Source organism: Leguminivora glycinivorella, chromosome 5 (assembly GCF_023078275.1).
Source record: "Leguminivora glycinivorella isolate SPB_JAAS2020 chromosome 5, LegGlyc_1.1, whole genome shotgun sequence".
NCBI lineage: Eukaryota > Metazoa > Arthropoda > Insecta > Lepidoptera > Tortricidae > Leguminivora > Leguminivora glycinivorella.
Genome location: NC_062975.1, coordinates 2,006,035 through 2,017,544, shown reverse-complemented (window position 1 = coordinate 2,017,544; position 11,510 = coordinate 2,006,035). Strand labels below are relative to the sequence as shown.

The following is an 11,510-nucleotide window of genomic DNA, read 5'->3' as shown; positions in this document are numbered from 1 at the left end:
CGATATGGGTCGTTAACACTTTCCCTGCCTCACGCGTCAGAAATGACAGTCAGTATCCATTTGTCATGATTATTCTGTTAGTATGACGGCAAATGTACGAGATTTAAGGCGTAGCTAATGTAGCTATAGAACGGGGTGCGGCGGTACAGCGAGCGAGAGATGCTATTTGCAAAGCAAACCTATATTAGCAAAGGTAGTTAGTTCAATTAGGGCGACTGTCATACCTACGAGTATATAGGCCGTATAGCAATCTTAGCTCTAGGCAGTAGGCATTAGGCATGGTCCTAATTGTATTAATGGAATTTAAAAACCAGTTTGAATTTGAGTTGCATTTGTATCTTTGATATTGTAAAGAAATTCAATATGTTTTATTGTGGAAAAAATAATGTTGGAGTTGGACTCAAGAAAAACACGGAGAATATGGGCTGTTGCGTATAATTCGTAGCATTTGAAGTAAGACTTTACGTAATTATATATTTTGTATGATGTCAATATTTGAACCCCTTGTTAAATTTAACTTAGCTTAAGGGTCCCCTTCTTCCGAGGTCACATCATCATCTGAGGCATTACAGCCGCGGGTGGGCCTTAGCCTGGTCAAACAGGTCTCTCCAGTCCGATTTATTTGTGGCCTTCCTTCTCCAACTTTTCACTCCTAGGGTCCTGAATCCTGATGTCCTGGTATAAGCCGTCTAACCATCTGAGCTTGGGCTTGCTCTACCTCTGCTGCTTCTAGGTCCCATATCTGCCACAATTTAATGATTTTACGAACAGAGACATGCCCCATTCATTATTACTGCAGCTTAGTGTACAATGTTAGTAATCGACAAACAATTCAAAACAAATTGTGTTGATTACTACACTCATTATAATTCACTCAAAGGTAAACAAACATTAGCCAGCCATACATGTTTCTGGTACAAACGAGCCTAACTATGTCCAGATACCTACTCTATTCTATTTATTTACCTATTCTGAAACTGGCGTGTGGTATCTACGCGCAGTTTTTTTTCATACGCATATACAATATCGTTACCGTAGTTCACAGACTCACAGTTGTACTAATTACGGCGATTGCATAATCATAAGATCTTTATAACAACATTTTTTTTTCCGCGTAATCAGTACGATAGTCCTGCGGCGCTGGCTATATTTTGAGCCCTAAGTTAAAATAATATTAAAGTCGATTCTGTTTTCGTTAATAGATACATTGTTAATTTATACATTTTACATTTCGTTTTGTGCAAAGTACCTAAGTTGCTTTTTCAGTAATTTGGTAAATTGTCGTTATAATTTTTGTTTTGACCTAATTTGCTCAAAAAAATATTCGAGATAAAACATGTAACTGTGTTGGATTTAGAATGATATTTTTAACATGTATAAGTAGTTTGTGCAAATTTTGTCAATTGCGATATGGTATTATGTCATACCTAGCGAAACAGATACAAAAAAATATTCATGTTAAAAAAAATAAGAAACGTCGCGTTGACTCCTTAAAATATGCCAATAAACTGATATTGTGCTGTCTTAAACAATTGCTTTATTAAAATTGCAATAATTTAGCTAAAATGTATTCTTAACATTACAAAAAAATATTAGAGTTACTAGAGTTCACATCTCATCAACTTAAAAGACATGATAAATAAGATACATGAATTTGTGCAAGTTTAATCAATTGCTCCCTAAATAATACGATATTAATATTAATTTTATTTGCGTACGATCGAGTCAAGCGGGCGCAATCCACGCGGCGCGGGTAGTGTAGGTATCAGCGCGGCAGCGGGGAAGGGCAATGACCTCTCTCGGCAATCGACAAACGACGCGTTGCGTATAAAACGCAAGTTTATTTAAACTGTGCGCCCAAATGAAGCTATTTAATTCAAAGCCTGTTGTGTTCGGTATTAGAGTAGCATTTTAACTAAATAATATTTATGTTTCCCAGATATAAATTATTTCAGGCATAAAATAATTCCATTAAAAATTAGCGTGCCTTGTTACTCGTAACACGAATTAGTATGAATATTATGGTCCCGGCCGGCAAAAAGCATTTATCGAAATCTGTACAATTTATTTTGACATTTGTCAAAATATATCAAAATGACATTTTTCATATCCACCCGCTATATCGCTTTTTGTTGTACATTATTTTATTTTTATAATAGACATTACGATTTACGATACAAGTGCGGAGAAAAGGAAGTTCGAAACGAGGGGCGATAAATTAAAACAGGACCGGAGGGAGTATCTTAAGTTGACATGAGTTATGAATTTCCTTTTTCGCACGTGTATCATACAACGTCTTGCAGTACACATGGCCCTTCGAAGTCTTCCTCTACTTATACTTCTCGCGCTAGCGCGTAAAAAAACACCATCTGTACTGAAAAGTAACTTTATTATATAATTATTACAAACAAATTGTCAAAAGTCATTTTGATCATAATATAATCTGTCAAAATGTGATTTTGGGTAAAAAATGTCAAACTGGAATTACGAGTCTAAAATGTCAAAAAAAGCATGTTGAGTCAAGACAAGACTGTCAAAATGTAATTTTGAGTCAGAACTATCAAACTGACATTTTGGCTCGAATCTTATTGACATTTGCTGTCATAACTGTCAGAATGAAATTTTGGGACCAAACTGTCAAAATATATTTGGATCAAAACTGTCAAACGTCTGAGATCAAACCTGTCAAAATGACATTTTGAATCAAAACTGTCAAAATCTATCATTTGCCATTAAGGTACTATATCTTATACAACGGAATGACTTCAATTTACATTTTGGGTTAAAACGATCATATTGACATTTGCTGTCAAAAGTGTCAAATTGACATTTTGGTCAAAACCGTCAAATTTAAATTTTTGTCTAAACTGTCAAATTGACATTTTGGTCTAAACTGTCAAATTGACATTTTGGTCAAAACTGTCAAATTGACATTTCGGTCAAAAGTTCAAAACTGTCAAATTGACATTTTGGTCCAAAAAGTAAAATTGACATTTTGGTCAAAACTGTCAAATTGACATTTTGAGTCAAAACTGTCAAATTGACATTGTGTTAATTCTGTTATATTGAAATTTTGGCTCAACAGAGTCAAAATGTCACATTGGGTCAAAAATGTAAAAATAAAATGTAGGGGCAAAACTGTCAAATTAACATTTTGCTTTAAAACGATCAAATTGGCGATTATCTGTTGAACTGTTAAAATATATTTTTGATCAAAACTTCCAAATTGACGTCTAATTTCAAACCTGTCAAAATGATATTTTGAATCAAAACTGTCAAAAATTGTCAATTGCCTTTATGGTATGTGTAATCTGTCGTGTTGACAACGGAATGACTTCTCTTTACACTTTGGGTATTTATGGGTTAAAACGATGATATTGTCATTTGCTGCCAAAACTGTCAAATTGATATTTTGGTCAAAACTGTCAAAATTGCATTGTGTCAATTCGGTCATATTGCCCTTTGGGTTAACAATGTCAAAATGTCACTTTTGTCCAAAAATGTAAAAATGAAATTTTGGGTCAAAAATGTCAAATACATACATTTAATTAATACATTTTGGGTTAAAACGATCAACTTGGCATTTGTGCTCAAAATTGTCAAATTGACATTTTGGGTCAACTCTGTCAAAACATCATCTTGGGTCAAAACTGTCAAAACTATATTTTGGGCCAAAACTGTCAAAATGACATTTTGAATCAAAACTGTCAAAATCTGTCAATTGTCTTTAAGGTACCTACGTAAGTAGTTTATACAACGGTATGACTTTATTTCTAAGCAAGAACCAAGTTAGTCTAATTTGACTGTATGACTCATACACCGTGTTTTTTTTTTTTTTCCATGAAATTCGACATGCAGTTAGGTTCATTATCGGGAACCACCTGGTATACGACGTGTTTTTATTGATATCCGTTAACTTTAAGGGAAGTTTGCTTAGGTGAATTACAATTAATTTCTCTAAGAAAAAGAAAGTAATTAAAAAATAAATTTAATGAATAAAACTATGGAAACGGATTAAATATAAATTATTAAAAAATAAATTTAATGAATCAATTAGTGTAGTAAAAAAAAGTGTAGTACGGCCTTTATACTTTCAGAATACTATTTATTATGACATGTGACGTCAATTACTAGACACTGGTTGAATGTTATTTTATTCTTGTTTCTCACACGGATTTAACTTTAGGAAATTTTATAGGATGTCACACACGTGTCCAGTAATTAAATTTATTTTTTTAAATAGATCGATAACCGTACAAGTTAAGACGCTGGTTTAATAGATAACATACATACATAGGGGTAGGCAGAGATCACGGATTTCCATTTACTACGATCCTGACAAACCACTTTCGCTTCACACACTTTCATAACGTTTCTCATACACGCTCGTCGGTTTCGAGTACTTCTGACCTGGCCTTTTTGCAATATTTCCCTGATTTGATCAAGAAACGATAGATAATTCATATATAAAGATATAGATTCATAGATAAATAATTGTTTTTGACCTAAAGAACCTTTCCTTAAAGTTAACGGAATTCAATAAAAACACAGTGTATACATACACACACGCTGGTTTGTCGTCCATTTTGTGACAATAGTGCCTGGCAGAACTAAATTTGGGAAAGAAATCGCGAAAGATTTTATACTCCATTTACTGTACCGCCGTGCGTTTAATTTGCATTATAATTGGAAATCTAGGAAAATATAGAAAAAAAACGTTACTCTTTTTTGGGTTTTGCATCAGCTCTATGATCAGTTAATCACTTCCTTAAATACTTCCCGTTATAAAAATTACACCCTGTATTGTGTAACGAAAAACTGAAATTAATAGTTACAATAATAAATATAATCACGGTGTATGAATAGGACACTGGATCAAATTTCCCCCATATTGGGATAAAGGCGAATTTACCGCAATTACGAGGATTTCGTAGGGAAATGTAAAATGAAATCATATTTTCGATGCGATACCTTCACGTGTTTTCGAAATATACAGATTGGTCTTGTCGTTAATAATGTAATAAAATAAAGTTCAGTAATATATGTGTAAGTTTTAATTGGGAAGACATGCAAAAAATTGGGAGAATCCCGTCAAATCCCGACCATCTGGCAACCCTAAATTATGCATGACTGCGCACGAGACGTATGTACTTACGCCGCGAGGCAGCGCGGCGTCGCGCCAGTGGCACGCGCCAACCTGATTGGTTATCGGTTGCGCGCCACACTGCGCGAAAATTTAAAATACTTTGCTATTGAAATATCGTCAAATATTGAAAACCCATTGATCAAAACCGCACAAATTAAATTTGATGACTCGATATTATATTATAATAATATAGACGTCAACTTATGAACATGAAAAATTTTTTGAGGATTTGAACGGGTTTTTATTACAAAATATTTTTTTTAAATAAAAGCAATCTATGAATGTCGCACACTTTTAAAAAAATAAGATATTTTAATGCCCTGAATCGTACAAGACTTCACTTACTGACTCTAATATTTTTTTAAGGGTTTTAGGATCAATATTAGAATTTTTTTGAATATCATTAAACCCATGGATGAAAATTGCACAAAATCCATATATACATCGGCAACCACTTTGTTTTTAGACAAATACAAATAATTTCTTCTCGAATATTTTTTTGACTGAACACTGCTTAAAAAGAGAAATACCTAAAGTTCGTGCTAAGCAAGTACCTAGGAACGCACAAAACATTATTTTTATATTTGATCAATAGTCTAAAAACTATATGCAAAAAATAAGCAACATGAATATTATCGAAACCTCAAAAGTTATCGCTACCCGACTATCAAAAATTTTGAACATTCATTTTGAAAACAGATCATGGGCCCAAGCGGTTCTTCCTATAAGATTTGGGGGACTGGGTGTTCGCACATCGACTAGCGTGGCTCTACCTGCTTTTCTGTCCTCTGCTTACGGTTCGCTTTCTCTCGTCGGCATTATCTTAAACCGTTCTACGATGCTTGACGATGAGGTAGCGAACCTGAGGGAGGCCAGAGAGGCTTGGCGTGAGTCATGTCCGAGTGCGGACATCCCAGTTGCCCGCCATTGTCAGCGGGATTGGGACTCCCCACGTCTTAAAATAGCCCATGCCTCAATAATCGAACAAAGCCCGAACGATTACGAACGTGCGCGCATACTGGCTGTTTCAGCGCCAGAGTCGGGCCACTGGCTGCAAGCTCTCCCATCGCGAGCGATCGGTACTATTCTGGATCCAAGTACCTTAAGGATAGCAATATGCTTAAGGCTTGGATCCAGAATATGTGCTCCGCATACCTGCATCTGTGGAAAGGACGTGGACCAGCTGGGCCGACACGGCCTCTCATGGCCTCTCATGTTCCCGAAGCGCCGGCCGAATGTTCCGCCACGGCACAATTAACGATTTGGTTCGTCGCTTGACTGCTTCAATATATCGGATGACGACTGTACTTATAAATAAAGTAGGTGAATCAGGTAATTCAATGAGGCCTCAATCTCATGTAGTTTAACATAATCAGTCTTCATCTAATTTCTCGACGTTTCGAGTGTGTTGCATAAGGTGTGGGTCAGAGCTGTTGGCGTAGACGTGACCACAGTCACTCGTAACTTTACTAGTATACGTTGCCGCGGAAACCGCAAATAGGGTGGTTCCGGGAAAAGTCCCCTATTAGCGTGCTTACGTAGTAGTCGGCTCTCAACGATCTACATTCTAGCGTTCGAGCTCATATACGGTCGAAGAAATTAATTCTTTAGCAGTTAGCGGTTCACTTTACGTTTGACAGCTCTTAGCATTAGTATGTGTCAACCAAATCTACTTGAACCGCAAATTGCTAAAGAATCAATTTCCTCGACCGTACATTAAACAAGTATGAATATAAATCACCAAGCAATGATTGCAATTTGCAACTAAGTAGTATTTTTAATAGAAATAAATAAATATTATAGGGCATTCTTACACAAATTGACTGAGCCTCACGGTAAGCTCAAGAAGGCTTGTGTTGTGGGTACCCAGACAACGATATATATAATATACAAATACTTATATACATAGAAAACATCCATGACTCAGGAACAAATATCTGTGCTCATCACACAAATAAATGCCCTTACCGAATTCGAACCCGGGACCGCGGCGTAGCAGGCAGGGTCACTACGCAAATAACAAGAAATGAATGAAATGATACATTGACGCGTTTTATTTGCTAGTAAGGTAAATCATCATATTTGTGCATTATAGCTGGAAATGGAAAACCCTATTTCCTCTTTTAGAAGGACTACAGGACACCACCCAATAATTAGGTAGCCTCATAAGCCTGGAGACTGATTTGATGTTTTAGTAGATTAATGAGTGTGTGTACTTGAGGCACCTAGATCAGTTGGTGAGAATTTTTTTCATTGGGGGCAAAAATATGAAAGAATTTTAGGCGAGCCTAGATCATAATTTATATAATAGCTCACCTGTGTTTATGGAAGAGCAGGACAACAAGCCAGATAGCCAAGAGCAGCGAGCCGGTGATCTCGCACATGTCAAACGCCCACGGGATGTGCGGCACGTTGTCCAGGAAGAGGTCCGGCAGAGGTGGGTACTTCTTCATGTCCGGCACCTTGTCGTGGACGATCACCATCACCACCGCCGTCACCCACGTCACGAGGAAGACATAGCCTTTGGGGAATGGAAACCTTATGTATAATTAATGAGGTTATTATTATTCAGAATTCACAATGCAACAGTTTATTGTTAGTTGTTTATAAATATGCGTTAGGTCTCCAATTTAAATTAAGTAAAGAGATGGAGAACTACATGAACTGCTGACAAGTTTTTTAGATAAATTAGATATAATATAATTATTTTTAAAAATTTAATATTAAATTTATTATTTTTAATAGATATAATTATTTTTGTATATTTTTTTGAACTTTTATGAAATGTTTGTAAAGCCAATAACATGATTACACAAATTGTTTCTTCTTCTTATTTAAGAGCTATGTAGCTATTGTCAGTGGAGTATGCGCCATATTTTCCTATTCTCAACTCTCCTCTTTAGTTCTTGATATGTTGTTTATTAATATTAAAAATATGGATAACTTAATTTTTGTTTTATCAATTTGCTGGCTCATCATATTAACAGCTCCATTTGCCATAATTGGAAAGCCATTTCAAAGTAGTTTCAAAGAGTTTCAAAGCCTCGAAACAAATATAAGTAAATTGTCTAGCCAGATTATTATACTTAGTCCATTAGCAAATATGGTTACAAATAGTCTGACAACACACTGGAATGTCCAACAAAAACATAAGATCTATATTGGGTGCTATTTGGCACATTTTAAGATACAACAATGTGTCAGAGACATGTGTACAACAAGAATAACATGACACATGCACAGATGAATGACATGTTACTTTGTATTTGTAACTTACCAAGCGCTAGAGCAGTTTTCCAGATTTCAGGCTTCAACTTTGAAGCCTTTGCATCAGGAGTAAAGGTTGGCACACATTCATTGTTACTCTCATATGAGAATTCACTGGGCAGCTTATGCTGAAGATTATAACTAAGGTGCGACAAATTCGTGCCGAGGAAATTAATGTTCGTTGAAGGATTCACCAGCGCGCTCTCGTCGCAGAGCCCGAGCTCGCACATAGCCCCGCGATTTTGTCTCTGCAATTTCTTCACTGTCAGGATAAATCGCTTTCTTTCGCCAAGCTTCAACTGATCAAATGGAAACTCGTAGAAGTCCCTGTCCACGAAGGACAGCAGGCACTGGCCATCTATGTCATGAGATTTACAAATATCTGTTATAAAGTTAGATATTCTGTCTTTATGTAATAAATCTAACACTTCTTTGTTAGTCCAGTTTATTACGTCCAATTCCATTGTTACACTCACGCACTAACTTGTCCTAATAATATTAAATGTATAATTTCACAAAGAATTTTTAGAATTAATTATTTAACATAAATATTTACAGCTACACTGAGACATCTCAAACAAAAACTGATTATTTATCCAATCCGATGGGGTGAAATCAAATGTCACACACATACATCGCCACTGCGATTAACGAACTGTCAATTTAATAATGTTGCCAGATACATCTGGCATCGAGTCTTGCACACGACGCATGGAATTGAACCATGTCTTGCGCCGGCGCCGGCTACTTGCATGTACTTTTAAGAAATCTAATTCATCATGGAGAATAGAGGTATAATTCATGTTAGTAAGAAAAGAAACACTATGTTGTAAGTAAGGAAAAAACATTGTTCACAATAGATATGGGCCGAATATGGACTTTGCCGAATACGAATATTCGGCCGAACATTCGGTTCATCTCTTACCGAACCGAACATTCGGCCGAATATTCGGTTACGCCATATTTTTAAGGCGGATGTTAAGATTAAAACTGTTAAATGATTGACTTAATGATTATTGATTACATAACTAAAACTAAGTTTTTATGATTTAGTGGATGACTATAAAACTTAGCTAAAACAACTCTGAAATCTTCTCAACTACGGTTTTTTTTTACTTTTTTAGAAAACAATACAATTGTACCTGTACCTTTATATTTTGACGCATAGGTAATTGTGTCTTTTTAGTAGTTCTTAGAATGCTACTAAAATAGGAGCTTATTATTCTATGGAATACGTAAGATCTTCATTAGTTATTTACTTTGTTTATTCGGTAAATATTCGGCAATGCAACCGAATACGAACATTGAAAAACTTGCCGAATATGCCGAATACTTACCGAATATTCGGCCCATCTCTAGTTCACAATATAGGTGTGGTGCTTGCACGTAGTGAATGAAACCTGCGCAAATCGAGAAGTGTGCTACATGTTTCAGCACTCTTATAGTCTGTTTTTACACCGTGCATGTACTGATTCATGATACTTGCGCATGTAATGAGGGTTGCTGTACTATCTAGCTGCTGGGTTCAGCTTTTAAAAAAGGGTATTGTAAAGTGGCAGCACTTCAGTAGGCTTTCAAAATCGTTACGCGTGAGAAAAGCGGGACGACACTACAATGTTGCCACTTTTTAATTTCTACTCTTTATTTGCCAGACTACCTCTTGTATGCGTATCTAGTAGAGCTCCTGGTCGTGACCGTGTTTCGTGTACCCGTAGCCGGATCTCCGTTGCCGTGTTACTCGGCAACGGAGATCCGCTCCGTTTGCTCCGTGTGATTCGGCTACGTGTAATTAAGATACGTAGCTACGTGTACACGGAGATACGTATCTTATTTATACGTAGATCGGATCCAGTCGTGACCGTGACGTTTAGTGTAGATTTTATGCGTGTCACTAAGACCCCCGAATGTAATGCAAGGGGCGAGTTTTTAATTTCAGTTTCCATATTTTTGCATTTTAAATAAAGTTTTAAGAGTGATCAAAAATAATAAGATGCAAATATTATGTTGGAGGCAAAAATAATAGACCAGTACAAATTGTAAAAGATGTGTATCAAAAGAATTCGCGTATAATCAACATATAAAAAAATAGGAAAAATTCTAATTTTCATTCACATGACACAGACTATAATTAATCAACTTTTTTAAAATAATCTAACATGTACAGTCAGCGTCTTATAGTTGGTAGTATGCGAAGTAGACAAATAGTTTGTTATTTTTGCTTTCACTTAACATCACAAACAATAGGAACACATGGTACTTAACAGGTAAATCCCAAAGTCTTGAAGGTAATTATTATCAATGGCCCGCAAACTATTGTTTGTTATCTTTATCTGCACGTGCAACTATTTCTTAGTATTTTCACCGACGAAAGACGGTTGTCCAGCCAGTAATAATATTTATGAACAACGGTGTATATTATTATTTCACTTTAAATACTTTTAAATTGTTGCATTGGTCTACCTGTAGCATTTCTTACTAGGGAGTAAATATTAATTAGAGATATTAATATATTTATTTGGATGGACTTTCATATTCATCGACATCCCAAAGTAGGTACCTAGTACCTACCTGAGGTGCGATTTTTGATTCTCATCGGGTGGCTTATTTCGTACTAAATAGTCATCGGCTGCATACAAAACAAGGCACCGGTGAGATTCAAAAATCCCACCAATACCACCTCTGGTTTTTTTTGTACAAACTCATAATGTCTGGTTATCAGAGAACAGAATAATACCAATATGTAATTACTTAAAAAAACATCTGGAATCAAATCAATGCAAAGACCACGAGTATAACACATAATGCGAAGGGTCCGTTCGACACTTACAAGCTCTCTTTCAACAACCGAGCGGAGAGGAGCCGAAGCCGAGATTCGCGGGAACGTAGCCGAATCCAGAAACGGATACGTATCTTTGACGTGACCGTGTAGTACGGGATCTTAGCACCGCCGGTGCTAAGGCTACGTAGCTACGGTTCCGCGTGTAACACGTATATCACAAGCCCTAGTATCTAGGCCTAACTATTAGTGAATGAAAAAGAATCCCCGTAGTTATCACGTTATTATATATAACTGGTAATAACTTGGCGATAATAGCGA

General features: G+C 36.1%; 1 protein-coding gene across 1 annotated transcript in view; it reads right to left on the bottom strand.

The window, feature by feature from the left end:
- The window catches only part of LOC125226428 (ceramide phosphoethanolamine synthase-like), a 22,423-nt gene extending 13,385 nt beyond the window's left edge, over positions 1 to 9,038 (bottom strand). The window contains exons 1-2 of the mRNA XM_048130410.1: positions 8,424 to 9,038; positions 7,463 to 7,667 (exon numbers count right to left, since the gene is read on the bottom strand). Of these exons, the coding sequence (XP_047986367.1) occupies positions 7,463 to 7,667; positions 8,424 to 8,877 (659 nt within the window). The 5' untranslated portion in view covers positions 8,878 to 9,038. The remainder of the gene's footprint in view (positions 1 to 7,462; positions 7,668 to 8,423) is intronic.
- Positions 9,039 to 11,510: the final 2,472 nt, after the last annotated feature.